The sequence below is a fragment of the Dipodomys merriami genome, unplaced genomic scaffold, assembly GCF_024711535.1.
Source record: "Dipodomys merriami isolate MVZ:Mamm:240054 unplaced genomic scaffold, mDipMer1.0.p SCAF_8, whole genome shotgun sequence".
NCBI classification, from domain to species: domain Eukaryota; kingdom Metazoa; phylum Chordata; class Mammalia; order Rodentia; family Heteromyidae; genus Dipodomys; species Dipodomys merriami.
The window spans coordinates 57,792,564-57,809,891 of record NW_027206401.1 but is presented as its reverse complement, the minus strand read 5'-3'; the positions used below and the strand labels follow the sequence as shown (position 1 = coordinate 57,809,891).

Below are 17,328 nucleotides of genomic sequence, written 5' to 3'. Positions count from 1 at the left end.
ACACCTGGCCACCTTCATTCCACCTTTATGCCTCAAACCTAATTTGCTTTTATTCTCTGATGGTTGGGCTTCTAGCAGATTACCAAACTATACTGCTCACTTTCTTAACTATTTTTTGTTAAAACGAAGAACACAGAAACCAGGCTCTCCTTGCCTCTTTAAAGAGAAGAAATTGCCAAGTATAGGTAATTCCAGACTAATGCAGAGAACAGCACTGTCTCCAGGGCTCAGTGAAGCCCATGATGCTGAATTCTGCTAAGAGAAGAAGAAAAATTTCTGAAAGAATAGGGTTTCAGCCGTTTTCTAATGGCATAGCCAGATGATGCCACAGAACTTGGCATGGCTGAAAAGTACACACTGTGCTGGAGATCAATCGTTTCTGAAGGGGATCCTGAAGGGAACTTTCCATGATTGAGGTTAGAAATAACAGCGCCACACTCCTATAAATTCCTGGAGTTCAGGGAGCTCTATGTCCTGGAGAAAGCGGGCTTCTATGCAGCTTCAGAAACTGCTGAGCTGGAATGATTGCTTTAAAAAGTATTAAAGGTTTCTCCGTTCTTAAAACTGCATTTTACCGTTTTCAAATGCCAGGGATTAAGTCAGGAAAGTTAAGTTTAAGTACAGATGTGCCTCTACTCCCAGAAAGTTTTCTCAGGAAAACAAAACAAAACAATATGCTTGGATAAGCAGATAAGATCATGGAAGTGGTTACCTACATAAAGTAATAAGTCTCAGTGTAACACTCCATTAAGTATTAGACTCTTAGTTCAAAAATAATTGTTCCCTGGCAAAGAAATCTTAAACAACTTTTTATTATCCTTCCTCCCTTCCTTCTTTGCTTCCTTCCTTCCTTCTTTTCTTCCTTCCTTCCTTCCTTCCTACCTTCCTTCCTTCCTTCCTTTCTTCCATTCTTTCTGTCTCTCAATCTGTCTGTCTTTGTGGTAGAAGCAGTGTTTGAACCCAGTGCCTTACACAAGTACTCTACCACTTGAGTTATGCCTCAATCCCTTAAATAACCCTTTTTGTATTTTTTTGTCTTGTTAGGTTTTTTTATTTTGGTTTGCTTTTTTGTTTTTTGTTTTGTTTTTTTTGTTCAAGTCCTAGGGCTTGAACTCTGGGCCTGGGTACTGTCCCTTAGCTCTTTTCCTCAAGGCTAGCACTCTACCACTTGAGCCACAGCACCACTTCTGGCTTTTTCTGAATAATTTATTGAAGATAAGAGTCTCCTGGACTTTCCTGCTCAGACTGGCTTCAAACCTTCAAACTGTGATCCTCAGATCTCAGCCTCTTGAGTAGCTAGGATGAGAGATGTGAGCCACCAGCGCTCTGCTTTAAATAATGTTGGAGCATTAATTTCTCCTACAGTTGTTTTTTTGTTTTCAGGAAGCCACTACTTATATAATTCAGTCTTCTTTAACTCTTTCCCCCTAAAACATGTAGGTATAGCTCCTGGAAAGAAACACATTTTGGTTCACCCTTCAGCAATGATACTCACTAGATACTATGTTGTACAACTTGGGGTGGGGAGGAGAAGGTGCAGTTCAGGAGGGGCAAAAAATGAGGGATGGGGTGAGTGTTCAAAAAGAAAGTACTCATTATCTGCCTGTAACCTCTCTGTACATCAGCTTTACAATGGAATTATTATTATCATTATTATTATTATTATTATTGTCAGTTGTAGGGCTTGAACTCTGGGCTTGGGCACTGTCCCTCAGCTCTTCAGCTCAAGGCAAGCACTCTACGGCTTGAGCCACAGCGCCACTTCCGGTTCTCTAGTGGTTTACTGGACATAAGAGACTCACAGCCTTTCCTGCGCAGGCTGGCTTTGAACCTTGATCCTCAGATCTCAGCTTCCTGAGTAGCTAGGATGACAGGCGTGAGCCACCGGCACCCTGCACAATGAAATTTTCTTAAAAGACAACATTTACCTTCTCCTCCTTCATGTGATCTCTTGATCATTTAAATATGAGGCTACTAAAAATAAAATTTGCTGTTAGTTCGACAATGGATTCCTTCTCTAGAATTAGCCACTTCACCTTCACTTTCAGTACATTTTTATTTGAGAATAGTTTTAGATTGGCAGAAAAGTTGTGATGATCATCTACATTCCTTCCATACTCCATGCAAAGACTTCCACTGTTGACATCTTACATTCATATGATACATTCATCACCATTCACGACCCTGTCTCAAAACATTACTATCTCCATCAGACTGTATTCAGAGTCTTGTGAGTTCTACTTCATATCCTCCTGCAATCCAGACCCTCATCCAGGATGTCACATTATGTTTAGCTCCTTGTCTCCTTGGACCTCTCTTAGCTAGGACAGATTTCCTCCTTTCCCTGCCATGATCACTGGAAGAATAGTGACTAGGCTGGTAAGTTACAATGTACGCTCATCTTGGTCATCTGGCTCGGGTAGGGTTTCCTCAGATTTGCCCTCCAGACCACTCCTCTTTCCTCCCCTCTCAAGCTCTCTGGAAGGAAGTCACTATGCATAACCTACACTTAGGACATGTGGTTTAATCTTTACCTCCTTGAGAGGGTGATAGCTACATAGATTATAAAGGATTTTATGGGAGAAACCTGTCTCCTCCCCTTGCCTGATTATTCATTCAGCTGCTTATTTCTATCAGTTTGGATAATAGATATTTTACACTATTGGATTATCAGCCAATAACAGTGATTGATTTTGTTGCTCAAGTTGTTCTAGATTTCCCCAACGGGGATCTTTCTGTTACGTCCTGTGTCTTTTTGGAAAGCCGTTTCCTCAGCATTGTGGTCTTTGATATTTATTTTTGGAGGTCATCTAAAGCCACTACAGATGATTCAAGTATTTCTTGCATAGTTCTGAGCTCTAGATTTAGATTCGTCCACTTCTCCAGGAACCTGTAGCTCCTGGTGTGGACATATGGCGTTAGAAACAAAGATACAAGTCCTACTGGGGGGAAGTGTCACTGTACTCTTAAACCACTTCTCTTGCCTGGATATGTTTAGTTGACTAAGTGAAATTTGTATCATTGATTCCAAACTTAGTTTTTAGGGAGGAATCAATTTCACTTCAGAAGTATCTGATAGCTTTCAACAGTTCCTCTACTTTAAGACCGTGATTCTATCTTCCTTCATTTCTGCCTTTTGAAACTTAATTGTGTTTTCTTTTTTTTTTTTAAGGAACTGCATGTTTAAGGAATGAGGCTCCCTAGGGAGAGGTGGATCACTTTGCTCTGCTGTGTTCTCTCAGCCTGGTAATTCACCTAGAAATGGCAGGGCAGATCTAAGGGTAGGAGGGGTTGTTTAAAAAGAATTGTGTGAGGATCAAAGAAATATGAGGGACTGAATGGAAATGTCGCAACGAAGGAGCAAGAGAAAGGACACATAAATACCATTATCAAACCAACCACTTCCTTTACTTTTATGGTGTATGTGTGAGGGAAGCCGGCTTTTCATACCAGGAGTGGCTCCTTTGATTGAGGCCATGTAGAGTATGCCTCTATCCAACATGAAGGCTTGGAGTGGTTCTGAAAACCACAAGCATATCCTCTGCTGGTAGAGGCTTAGCTAATCTTCATGCTACTAGTGTAGAGAAAGCGTACTCAATTAGAGGAAGAAAATATGTAATTAATAGATTACGTCTACCTTCTGGCACTTTGGAGAGATTGTATTGCTAGCTAAAAAGGTGACATCTTAGTTCAAGTGGGAGTGTGCACCCACACACTTACCTTTTGTCTTCGTTCTTCCTCTTTCCTCTTCTGATTCCTGACTACTACTAATGCATAGTCCTCACAAGAGCTTCAAACAAATGGTGCACATAGTAACACCGGCAATAGAGTCACTGCCCTTGGGTTACTAAAACCCCACATCCACTTAGAGCTACCGAATGCAATGGTCTGTGGGTGATGGCCAACAGCCATCTTCCGGTCACTTACCCTGCGGTGGTCACAGCAGACATAGATCATTACACACATGAGCTAGAATCTTCCAGAGCTGAGTGGGTCAAAGATGCACTGGCTGTGAGTAGAACATGTTGGTGTTCCCAGGGTTGCTGAAACCTGGTCTGCTCCAAGAACTCCGTTGGATGGAGCAGCCCTGCAGCTATCTAGGAGTCACAAGAGATTGTTGCTAGCCAGCACAGACACCAAAAGGAGCAGACACCCATCAATAGAAAAAAATAACTTCTTTTTATTTACAAAACAAAAAAAATCCAAATATTGGATTCTGTAAACAAAATTCACAATCTGTTCCCTCTAGCACTGATTCAAACATGTCAGTTTTCTTTTAAGAGTCCATTTTCCATCCATTCTATTTCTGCCTGTGGCACATGACAGTCGGATTCCAAGACAGTGAGCCCAGGTGCAGCCTGCTGTAGTAGAACTCGGACTCTGAGCAGGTGTGGCTGTGGAGAGGTGGGAGGAAAAACAGCCAGCAGGACACAGTTCCCTCCGGTCCAGTCCAAAAACACATGCACCAAGTCTCTCCAAGGGACTCCAACATCTTCCCGCTTTGTGCTTTTACCACTTACTTCCTTAGCAAGCCATTATAATAACAAAAGATTAACATAGAGATTGTCTCATAGCACTGAAAGGCTATGCTCAAAAGAAATCTGAAAAGAAAGATTATATTCAAACAGGTGCTATATATGAAATCACTTTTTTTTGGCTTTTTGGTTTCATCTAACATGTTTTTGTTTTCAACAACAATAACAAAAAAAGCTTATTTTTGACAGCTGTTGACAGCTTTCAACATAACACGTTTCATTTACAAAAGAGTTCACAATATTTATTTAACAGCCTTGCACTGAAAACAACTTTATGCACAATAAAAAGAACCAACAATAAGCAAAACAGAAAGGGGTGGTAAAAACTGTACGTTCGCTTTTCACTTTGTTTCCTTCTTAGCTTGGATTACAGATATCCTGCTATCCTTGCATTTTTGCTTTGGACCCACGCAAAAAATAGTCCATCCAATCTCAAACCGAGCAGGTATTTGATCCCATTTCTGGAAGGGAAAAGTCCGTTTGGGTGTTAAAAGAGTTCTGAGGCAGTTGGAAATTACTACTGATGAAGTAAACTTTTTTTAGAGGGCACTGCCACAGGCTAAAGATTCTCTGACATGCCGGACTGGGCAGGTGAGAAATGCGTCCAGAAGACAAAACTTCTTCCTGTTTCGAAGTAACAGCACACTAGGCCAGATAAACACGGAAGCAAACAAAATCACAGGCACTAATCAGGAGTTGAGAGCTGTTGTGGTTTCTTTTTTCTGACCTATACACATGGCTCTCTCTCTCTCTCTCTCTCTCTCACTAGACATTCAAATTTTTTGGCCACACATCCACAAAGATACAGATATACATATATATATCTATATCTATAGATAGATAGATATAGATATATCTCCCATTGTGTTCAACTACATATGCACAAGACTATAGTACATACAAAATAGAAATAAATTATATTAAGTCTTTAAGTGCATATAGAAAATTGTCTCCTGGAAAGCCTGTTCTATCTGAATGCTAGGTGTATGGCACTTCCAACTAAGCTAACAACCCTGAAGTCAGCAAGAAAAGAATATAAATATTGGAGAACATAAATGAAAAGTCCTATTTGCAAATAAGGCTCCTTCCACCAGAGGGAAACAAAACCTGTCATAAGTGAACAGCAGAGCCTGAGATCTCTAGACTCCTCAAATAGTAGACAAGTCATCTGTCCATACTGAGGGTGGGAAGGAAGGCAGGTGCACAGCCGAAGTTCCTCTGATCATCGGCATTCCTTAGTTTTCTCTTAGAAAACTTCCCAATAGCTAAGAAGTTGGCGCTGTGGTTTCTGACAGGATCAATCTGTGAGCTGAATAGTTTCCTAGGGGTTTTGTGATTACGTTTTTTCAAACTCAGGAGACTGAGTGAGGGAGACTGTGCCAACTTAAGAGTAGGAAGGGCTCCCCCCAAAAAAAACGTGAGTGGCAGTGGAGGTGGCTGTGATAGACCAGTGGGAATTCACAGGGAAGCTGCTACAGCAAACTCAGCAGCTTCCAGTTAAGGCTTCAGAGATGCACAAAAGGCAGTTCAGATAGATTACTCAGGGTAACCAACACTGAAGAGCAGAGGGATGCGCAGATGACAAAGAAAGAAACCCCCATCATCCTGCCAAAGCAAGGATGCCATTTCCTTCCCTGGCGCCTCTTGGTTTGATGACAAGAATCTTCTGGGTGGGCCTTCAAAAGAATGAATAATAAGCAATGCTCTGCTAGGGTTGGTGGGGAACCTATGGTTGCTTCGTGACATGAAGGGAACGTTTTGATGAGTGTTCGTTTCTTTTAATGAACATTCTTTTCAGAGACCAGTATTCTAGAGGGCTGAGAGAAGAGCTGGAACTGAAAAAAGTGCTGCTATCAGCTCATTTAGCAAAGATATTTATGGTCTTTTGCCAAAGGGAGAACAAAGTTGGGTTTGGTTTAATGCAAAGTGATTTAATTTAAAGTACAGTACTAAATACTTAAATGCAGTGTGACATCCCAATCAAAGATGTTTCATATTGGCATAAATTTATAAAACATCATATATAATATATATCTCATAATATAAACTTTATGCAATTGTGCAAATACTCTTTAAAAAGGGTCATTTCACATTTACTAAATTCTAGTGGTCCAGAAATGCAGAATGCATTCATTTATAAATTCATTTAAATACTAATAAGTAGTGTTCAGATCACCAGAAATTCTTGTTAGCAGTCAGGGATTTAAGTAGCCTATCATCTCCACGCTCCATGAGTTGCATACCTTGGAGTATGCAATTATTCTCCTCTAATGGTTTCAAGCTGTCAAAATGCTATCGATATAAGAGTGCTCTACCAAACAAATATTCAATATGGAATTCTCTGGCTCACAGAAAAAAAAAGACAAAAAAATTCACTAAAAATTATAATCTCTTCTTTTCCTATAAATATATTATTTGTTTCCCTCCTTCATTTTTTTAGATGTGGGTTCTAATTCATCATTGCAATATGCCCTCTCATGTCATCCTACTGCAAACATTAAAGCACACAGTATTTTAAACATTTCCTACTTGACATATTATTTTAGGTCATAGCCAAGGTAGTATGTGTACATATATATACATTATCATCTGTACATATGCATACACACACACACAATACACACACGTACCTAGGACAACATCACACTGACAATATCAACTTTATACACATATTTGCCAAAAGAAAAAGTAGGGCATTTCCTCCACCATTCACAAGCTTCTATGTTGTTTTATTTTCTTCTTGATTCCCTGATAAAATAATCATTAAACCATAAAATAATTTTCCACTTCAAATTTTCAGAAAGCAACAGGCACTTTGATGTATACTGGTATGTAACAAATATAGTGACTCTTTCATATATATGTATGTATATGTATATACATATACATACATATATATATATATTCTATGTCTCTTGTACTTGGGAATTTTTATCTGTGAAATCTTTGGTCCTTGAGCATATTTTCTTTGCTACAGCTGCTTCTGCTGGCATTTCCACATTTTAAAAATGCGAGCTATGCATGCAGCTGGAAAGAATGCATCGTGTCATCCTCAATTCTTCTGTTCGTTACAAGAAGGGCACCAACCTGCATTCCTGCTCATCCGATTCCAGGCCGAATGAGAACCACTCCACGGAGAGCACTTGCTAGCAAGTCTCAGAGAGTAATCCCAGTCTTGGAGTTCTTCTTCTTCCTAGACTGTGACTATGTGAACTCCTGAACTGGTACTCACAAGGTGCAGAGAGACCTTTCCTCACTCCCTCTAGTCTTCCCTTTGTGAATTCCATCTTGAAAAGTTTCTCTACCAGTCCCCCTCCCCCCAACACACACTTTGGCAAAGCTATGGGAAGCGATTGCTACAAACCCATATTGTCATCGACCATTTCCTCCCCTTGTTATCTTGGGAAAACCTGGTTGCTTTTAATGTCAGGTCTTCCTTGGTTTCAAGTTAGAATCCAATTGGGGATGGGGATGGGGGGTTGGGGGGGGGAGTGATTGGTTTGGCATCATGCTCTCATACTAATGAAGAGATCCCGAAGTTCTGCCTAGCTTAAAATCAGGAGCATATCACTGTACAAAAGCACATCCCTAATTAGGGAAGTCACCCCGTTAATTTTTTTTCCTTCTTCCCCCCCATTCTTGTCTGCAATGGCTTCCCCACCGGGTATATTTTTAACTGATTCTTAATTACAGGGTAGCCATGTAGAGTAGGTCTGCTGCTGGCATGTGAATACTGGCTGAACCTGGGCGATGTAGTAATTGCTAAAGTTAGCATCTGCTACATAGGGGGCTGGCTGGTAATAGCAAGTGACATTGGCCACATTGGGGATGACATTCTGATCAGCAAGCACCCGGATGGCCAGCATGGTGATGAGGTTTAAAGTCTGCCTTCTCTCATGTCCCATCAGACACACGGTACTCTCATTCACCACTCCGTGAAGGGTCATCAAATACTCGTACTTGCGGTCTTCCAACCCCACGAAGTGATTCTGCAGATAGGATTCCAGTTTCCTCTGCTGCTCCCCAATGTCTGAGAAGTCAATGAAGAACCTGGAACACATGTACCTTTGCAGGGTCTTGATCTCCTCTGACGCTGGCCGGAAGCCCCTCACCAGCAGGTTGCAGTACTTAAGCAGGCCGCCCCCTCGGATCTCTTCCGGGTTTCTGGTGGCAATGATTTTGTTACAAAGGTGATCAAAAGCTTCCTGGAAATCGCCATAGACACTCTCCCCGATGATGGTGGGGTGGAATGTTTCAGTCATGGGGTTCTCTGAGCATTCATAAAAGAGGAGAAGAGAGTCTAACTTGATTTGAAAAGAATCTACACTGAATTCAAACTGCCTCCGCAGGGAATCCACAAATTTCAGTTCCACGTTTTTGCCACTGTTGTTGGACAGGGAGATGAGACTCCACCGGTCAGAGTCATTGCACACTTTAACCATTTTCTGCACATAAGCCTCCTACAATTGAAGAGATAAAACAAGAAGATGAGCAAACCCAATAAAAAGAAACCCATCCTCTCCCCAGCTGAGAATTATTCTGCCTTTCCTTTTGGTTTTGTCAAGTTTTGGCAAAACACTACCTAGCAAGCAGCTTCCACAGTCTTCCGAAAACAGAAGGGGGAAAAAATACATTTAACGAGTAGTTTTACCGTCTGGGAAAGAGACTGGAAGTAATAGTTTGAGGCTTTTGGCAGACCTAGCAGAGTACTAAGAGGTTCTGTTGTCATGTCTGACTTTTTAAATGTTATTTTTTTAAACTGGTCTAATAGGCATAATGTCCACACTGCAATCCACACACTATTCAAGACACCGAGGGGCAGATGGTGATAAATGACTCTACCCCTCACCTCATCCTTGGTCACCAGCGTCCCCTCCCGTGGGGAAACCAGCGTTGTCTGGTGACTCTCAGGAGGACACAGCGAAGGTCCAAGGGGAACTAAACTGTTTCCAGACAACACCACGGTAGATAATCAGATAAAACTCGACTTCAACCGAACGGTGAGTGTGTGTATCCAGCGGAGCACCCCCCCCCCCAAATGAACCCATGCAGATGATAACCACCACCGACATAAACCCTTCCACACACCACCGAGTCAGCTGAACCCGGTGACGAAATGGATTCACATTTTCCAATACAATAAAAATCCCATGGACTCAGTTCTGCTTCAGGCTGCGATTATCCCAAAGAGTAGCTCATAAAATGACTGGAAGGGGGGGTAGGGGAGAGGAGAGGAGGGGATGGGGGAGAAAGCAGAGGGGAGAGGAGGGGTGAGGAGGGGAGAAGAGAGGACTGGAGGGGAGAGGAGAGAAGAGAAAGGAGAGGAGGGGAAAGGAGAAGAGAAGGAAAGAGCCATTTCATTCTTCCCCTGACCAGTCTCCTCTGGGCACCACTCCAGCTAGGAAAGCCAAGGGTTAAAACCATGAAGGAAAAGGAACCAAAAAGGCAGGCAAAGGAGGAAGCAAGCAGAGCTGCTGCGCACTGAGCTCCCAGAAAAACTAAGCCACTGGCCACCTCCTCCACGCACCTTAAAAGTTCACGCAGGAAGAAAGTAAGACATGAATCACGAGAGTAGCAGGAATCACAATTCACGATGATAGTAAAGATCAAAGAGCGGGGCCGGTGCGTGGCGACCTCTGCTGCGCCCCCCCCACCCGCACCCCCGCGCGTCCCCCGCGCGCCCCGCACCTTGAGCGTGAGCGGCGTGATCTTCTCCTTGTTCACGCCCTCGGGCAGGAAGTCCAGCAGGCAGTCGAGTACCGCGTCCTTCACCGTCTGGAACTCCTCCTCGCCGCGCAGGTCGGCGCAGAAGATGAGGTCCAGGTCCTTGTAGCCCAGGCCGCTGTCCTGGTGCAGGACGTGGCTGGCGGCCGAGCCGTTGAGCCGCACGTCGCGCACCCCGATGCGCCGCTCGGCCAGGCGCCGCCGCACCACCTTCACGATCAGGCTGGGCTGCAGCTCGAGCGTGGGGAAGTTGCCGCGCCCGTGGATCGGGATGGTCTCGCTCAGGATGCCGTCGAGCCGCCGCACCTGCTCCCAGCTCAGCACGGTGCAGTGCGCGCGGGGGTCGCCGTCCGGGCCCGCGGGGGGGGCGTACGCGCCGCCGGCCAGCCCGGCCTCCGCCATGGCGAAGAAGCCCGCGCCGTCCGCCGCCAACGGCCCGCCGAGCGCCGCGGGGCCCTGCTCGGTCCTGGGGAGCCGGGACGGAGGGGTGGGGGAGGAGGTGAGCAGCGTGGGGACCCCGGGGTGCCGACCGCGCCCCCCTTCCCGATCACCCCCATGCCCGAGAGGCCCTCTCCCCCCACCCCACCGGACCCCGCCGATGGCCCCCCTCCCCCGCCCACCCCGCAGACAGCGGCCCCGCACCAGAAGTAGCGCTGATGCATCTGGAAAGCTCAAGCCAGTCCCGTCCGGGTCACCTGGAGGCGGCCGCCCCTTCCAGGAGCGAGGCGGGCGGGCAGGCGGGCGAGGCTCCGCGCGGCGGCGACGCTGCTCCTCCGGGAGAGACCAGCGCGGCCCCGCCGTGCGGGACGCCGCGGTGCGGGGAATCCCCCGTGCCCCGCACGGACCACCCGGACCCCCGCCTGCGCACCGCCCCCGCCCGCGCGCCGGCCGTCCCAGCCGCGCTGGTTCCGGAGCTGGCGGCTTCTGCTCCCGCCGCCGCCGCCGCCGCCGCACACGCTCCGGTCTCAGGAGCTTTAGCAGTTGTGCGGGGAAATCGTCCCCGGTACTTTTTTTATACCCGGCTTCTGCGCGCTTCCGGGGCCCCGGCGCCGCGCGTTCGCCACGCCCTCCTCATTTGCATAGGCTCCGCCCCCTCCCCGCGGGAGGACAGGGATCCGGAACTGCGCTCCCCGCGCGCGGGGACGGCTGGTGCGGGGCCGTCGGACGCGTGTGCGCGCGCACGCGCGCTCGTGTGTGTGTGTGTGTGTGTGTGTGTGTGTGTGTGTGTGTGTATGTGTACTCAACTTTGTGTGCACGCTGGCTGCGTGTGCGGGTCTGTGCGTTCCTGCTTGTGGGTCTAGATTTCATTTATGTGCGGCGCTTTGCACGCGCGTGTGGATCCGTGAGCACACGATCGTGCGGACGTATTTTATGTGCGGGGCCGCTGGCCGCGTGTGCGCGTGAGTACGTGCGCACACGGTTGTGTTTACTTGTTATTCACGTGCGCCCTGCCCCGGACCCCTGGGCGGAAACACTCCACGCGTCCCCGCCGCCACCGGTGGCCGTTCACTCGGGCTCACAACTGAAATCTGACAGCTGCAGAAACTTGAGGAGCTTGATCCTCCGGGCCCGGCGTCCCGACTCCGAGGGCGGGGGCTCGAGGCGCCTCCTCGCCCCCTTCACCCGTGGGGCCGGGCCCTAGCTGGCCTGGACCGCTGGCTCCGTTAACGAGCCGGGGTCGGGGGGGGGGGGTGAGGAGGCTTCACCCCGAGTCCCCGCAGACGAGGCTCGGGCGGCCGGCAGAAGGGCGGGAGACGAGTTTCGATTCTCCATCAGGAAGCGCTGGGAAAGGCGGGGCGCGCGGGAGACGGAAGCGCGCGGAGATGTGGGGTGGGCGCGCTCGCGCGGAGACTGGAGGCGCGCGGGAGACGGAGGGGGGGCATGGAGATGTGGGGTGGGCGCGAGGAGCCCAGGGGCGCGCGAGGGGACGCGAGGCCGGCTGCGCGGACCTTCGGCCTCTGTGCGCGGGCGTCTCGGAGCTGCGGGGAACGCGGGGCTCGGCGCGCGTGACCGGGCGTGCGGCCAATCCCCGCGGCCCGAGCGGCCTCGGGGCGCGCGGCTGCGGAGCGGGGGTCTGTGCCCGGCTGGGGGCGCGGCGCGCGGCCCGGGAACGGACGTGCGGGGTGCGCAGCGCGTCCCGCGCCGCCCGCCGAGGTTTGCCCGGTCAGGTGGACACGCACGTCGGGGCCCCGGCTTCAGGCCCCTAGGAGCCTGAAGGTCCCAGCGGAACAGAGGGCTTCCGCCGGTGCGGAGCCCCGGGGCCCCGCGCGCCCGGGGTCGAGCTTGCTCCGAAGCTCCGCGTGTCCCCCGCCATCCCTGGACTCCCGGTGTTCGCTGTCTTTGAGAACGCGGGCGTCTCAGCTGGCGCTCCCCGCAGCCGCTGCGGGGCTACCGAGCGGGGTGCCGACCCGGCCGACCCACTCCCACCTGGGGCCCTGGATGTCCAGCTGCGGAGCCAAGCACCGCTGGTGCAGCCCGAGAGAGCCGGCTGAGGGGGTGGGGTGAGGGTGTCACCCGTGTGGAGCCCAGCTGCGTGACAACGGCGCCCCCTGCCGGTGCCCCGGCGGTGTCCCCAAGAGGAGCCGCCCCTCCCCCACACAGCCAGGCCAGGGCCGCCCCCTCCCCCCCCAACACCGTCCCTAGTGGGGAGGGCGTGTGGTGGACCACGGGACAACTCTGACCCGGTCACGTGACACCGTGGCCACCTACCAGGAACTTCTGTAAATCCCGTCCAGCCGTCACGTGATTGCATCCTGACCAGGCTTTTCAAATACTTGTACATAGAAGTATTGGAACGTATGTCTATCAGCAGAGAGCTATGTATAAAGATCTATAGAGTATATATATATATATATATATATATTATATCTATAATGTACTCTATATACATATGTGTATATATGCACAAAGATGTATGTATACTATGTAGACACATGCATATATGTCTAAAGTATATATAGTATGGATAGGAAGTTGGGTGTATATAAGGAGGGGTATGTGCATCTGTTTACCTTTTATGGGTCAGGCACCAAGACGAATGGTGGGAATTTAAGAATGACTCCATTTCCCCAGTCCAGTGGGATGGCACACCAGGCTGTAATTACAGTTCAGCTGTCTCGGTGGAGAGGGGCGGGGGGAGAACTAGCAGAAATCCAGAAGAGAAGTGTCCTTTTGATTGGATCTTGAAAAAGCGTTTCTTCAGCTAGGAAAGACTTGCCCACACAAGGAAGAGGATGGAAGGAGGAGGGAAATGTAGACGGTCCTGTAAGAAACGAGGTTGGGCAGAGTGGAGTGGGCAGAGACTTCTCAGGGCTCTGTGCTGCTGAGTTCTAGTTTGTGTTCTTCATGCTCAGCTTTTTTTTTTTCTATTCTTAATCGTTCTCCTCACCCTCCCTCTCATCTCTCCTCTCTTCCTCCTCCTGTTTGCTTCTTCCTCCTTCTCCTCCCCTTCCTTCTCCCTTCTCCTCCTTCCTCTTTTTCTTCCTCTTCTTTTTTCTCCTCCTCCACCCTCTCCTCTCCCTTCCCCCATTCTTTCATCTATCTCTTCCTCCTTTTTTCCTCCTCTACTTCCTACTTTTCTTCCTCCTTTTCCCCCTCCTCTCACTCCTCCCCCTCCTCCTCTTTCCCTCCTCTACCATTCTCTATGTATGTATGTGTATGCTATGTAGCCTGAGCTGGTCTTAAATTCACAGTGCTCCTGCTTCAGCCTCACAAGTGCTAGGATGACAAGCATGTACCATACACTCAGCCTCTCATGGGCTCTTCACACACACTTCCATCTTCTGCTAAAAAAGAGGGCATACCATGTTGTAGGAATTGGGAAACAGAGGCACTAGGCAATAGAACTTGAATCCCGCCCATTTGACTATGAATGCTGTTTAGTCTTCATCATCATGAATGACACAGGTTTAGTTTAGTAATTCCTTCTTGAAAGTTAAGACATAATACACACACACACACACACACACACACACACACACACACACACAATCTAACAAGAAAGATGGTACAGGTGCCAGTGGCTCACGCCTGTAATCCTAGCTACTCAGGAGACTGAGAGCTGAGGATCATGGTCCAAAGCCAGCCCAGGCAGTCAAGTAAGTGCGTGAGACTCTTTATCTCCAATAAACTATTCAGAAAATTCTAGAAGTGGCACTGTGGCTCAAGTGGTAAAGCACTACCTTTGAGTACAAAGAGGTCCAGGACTGGCAAAAAATAAAAAAATGTTGTGAAATATTTCCTTTAAGGCTGACTTGAATTTTATACCTTCTGAGACTAAGGCTAAAGACTGTGGTTCAAGGTCTGCCCAGGCAAAACGTGCAACTCCATTTCAGTCCGTAAGCCAGGAGTGATGTCTTGCATTTGCACGGAGCTGGCTGCCTGAGGCCTAGATAGGAGACCATGTTGGTTCTAAGCAGGTCTTAGGCAAGTCTCTGTCTGAACAATAACCTGAAACAAAAAAACGGCTGGAGGCATGGCTCAAATTCAAACCACAGTCTCACCAAAAATATAACAAACGAAGACACCAGAAGAGTCTCCATGTGGAGTGCCTGTTCCTACCTAGACCCAATTCCCTGGGGGCTGGAGGAGTCTGCCTTTTATTTACTAAGCTGCCAGGTGTTGTTGACAATACAGCCCAGCCACCATTTGGGCTGCATCAAGGGCCACCAGCCTCCAGCTGTGTCCTCTGGTTAGGAGTCTTATCCTAGTCCCAGGCCTCCCTTCCCTGCCCAGCTGTTCTTGTGGCCAGTCAGGAATGGAGGGTGTGGCAGAGAAGTGCAAGCAGACCATGACGGGTTGTGGGGGGCCCATTGTGTCCCACCCTGTAGTGGGGACAAGATGGAGTCCCACCCATTGAGGGACAGCGCCCCATTTCCCCCCTGACAGCCTGTTGTGGCTGACACTTCCTCCTCAAGACTTGTAATAAAACAGCTGGCTGCTGTGGAACATCTGGGCTGGCTTGCTCTTGGCAGTGCCCTGGTAAGCGATGGAATCCTGAGCGGAATTAACAGGTCCCGGATGCATTCATTCACTGTAGCTACTTGTTACATGTTTTGAATGAAAGCATGTGGTGTTCATCGTTCCTCTCCCTGTCTTCACACCGAGAGCATGAAGGAAACATCTCCATCTCTCCAGGAAATGGGCAATTTGGTCATTGTAAGCCTTGCTTCACTATTCTTTTCTAGATAACCAGAATAATCATTGGATGAGAATGCCTACATGTTCCAACACAGTGACAGCTAAGGGATTGCTCAGCATACTTGTTCTTAGATTGAATTTAGACAGTCTTGCCTTCAGGACTGGAGCTGGAGGATTGTCTCCAGCTTCAGAATCTATTTGGTAGTAATTTATTTTCCCTATTAAAGGGAAAATAATAGGAGGCCTATGGCAATACAATGCTGATAAAATTACAGTCACCACAAACGTGAAATATGGACCATCTAAATTTGGGTTTTTGCTCAAGGTTTGATACCACCGCTGGGACCACACCTCCACTTCCAGCCTCTTGCTGGCTAAGTGGAGATAAGAGCCTCACAAATTTGTCTACCCAGCTGGCTTCAACTCTCAAGCCTCCTGCTAGGAGGATTAGCTGGGCTTACAGACATGAGCCACAGGCACCCTGCGTGAACTGCTGTCTGAGGGAGCAGAATCTGGTGGTCTGATCATTTTACAGGAAATCCTGAGGAATAAAAATCACCTGTGATTTTAACATGTGTTAATTTGTGATCTTAACATTTGCTGATGATGGGAATACTCTGGACTTAGCACAAAAAGGGAAAGAAAAAAAACCACCCTCAATTTTGGCCTTCATAAGTATGGTTATTGTTAGCTTTGCTACTATACGCCAGGATTATTTCTTTTAAATTTTCTCAAAACAATTTAAAACTACAAACAATACTTTACATATTAGTAGGTGCATTTCTCCAATAGGCCAAGCAAGGCCTGGGAAGGTTAATTTTCTTAGAGAAGAGGAGGACCTGAGGTCCGTGTATACGGGTCCCCTTCCAACTTGCATGAGTGGGTCCTCTCCCTGTCTTCTCATATTTCTTTTTTATTTAAAATGGAACTGAACCTGTCATCTCCTCCTTCCCAAGTTCTAGATGTTACAGACTTAGAGAAACTTGGGGGAGCTAGGCATGGAGGGCCAGAATGTACAATGACCCGGTGAATGTCTCCCTCCAGCGGTGGGGGGAGGCCAGCCCCCCTCCCTGGGTGCCATTTTTCTCTACCTGAGCTCTCGACTTCCTGTCATCTCAAAACTGCTTTCAGAAGATAAGACATAAACAGATAGGAAATTCTCTCTCCAAGGTTATAGCCCCAGATGGAGAAGGAGAAGAGTACAGGTAACTGTGTTCGGTCTGTAACTTCTTCCCAGCCATCTAGCTCTTTCCCCTAACATCATCATACCCCTTCCTTGCCCCTGCCTTGCCTTCTTCTCTCCCCTCGCCATGCTTTCCCACCTTTCTTTCCACCTCTACTCATTGATCCTTTTCCACAAAGAGCAAAATACAACCCCGTAAGGCACCATAGCAGATGAGTGGTGAGCTTCTTCCTGCCATTTCCTTCCTTCGATCAGAGGAAAAATTCTCAGTAGATCCCAAGAACCCTGGGCAGTGGAGGCCCCCAGGAGTGGAGGCCCCGGGGGTAGTGGCCTCCCTTTCCAAGTGTGCACACACAAATGTCCATACTACCCAGCCAACTGGACATCTCTCCGCTGTCCCGTTGGTGTTACATAGCAACTGATTACGCTGCCAAGATTAAAATTCACTGGGGAAACTGCCTGTGGGTACAGGGAAACATTGCTCATGACCTGACTTTTCTCATGATCCTTTAGGAAAAAATAACAATGATTTCTTCCATGCGGGCCTGTCCAAAACCAGCACAATCCCAAGGTCCTGCACATCCATATTCATTGGCGGTACAATGGTCCAGCTTATTACTTGTATAGCTCTAGCAGTTAAGAGATTACATTTTATCATCTTAAATTTCTCAACCTTTCTCCTCCCCACCCCCCACCCCGCCCTCTTTATTATCTCCTTTTTTAGCTTCAAAACAATATTGACCAGTT

At 48.0% G+C, this 17,328-nt stretch overlaps 1 protein-coding gene across 1 annotated transcript; it reads right to left on the bottom strand.

Annotated features, from left to right (window-relative positions):
- Positions 1-4,158: 4,158 nt before the first annotated feature.
- Tent5a (terminal nucleotidyltransferase 5A) lies at positions 4,159-11,248 on the bottom strand. The gene is made up of 3 exons (XM_070010818.1): positions 10,902-11,248; positions 10,224-10,725; positions 4,159-8,995 (listed from the first exon to the last, which is right to left on the bottom strand). Exons 1-3 carry the CDS (start codon positions 10,919-10,921, stop codon positions 8,219-8,221), a joined length of 1,299 nt encoding a protein of 432 aa, XP_069866919.1. The 5' UTR covers positions 10,922-11,248; the 3' UTR covers positions 4,159-8,218.
- Between the last annotated feature and the right edge of the window lie 6,080 nt (positions 11,249-17,328).

Bases quoted from the DNA above. Each gene is read 5' to 3' on its own strand.
- Tent5a (XM_070010818.1), bottom strand. From the start codon at position 10,921: ATGCATCAGCGCTACTTCTG. The intron at 10,726-10,901 runs GTGCGGGGCCGC...CCGGCTCCCCAG, and splicing joins ATGCATCAGCGCTACTTCTG to GACCGAGCAGGGCCCCGCGG. The intron at 8,996-10,223 runs GTGCGGGGCGCG...CTTCAATTGTAG, and splicing joins TCACGCCGCTCACGCTCAAG to GAGGCTTATGTGCAGAAAAT.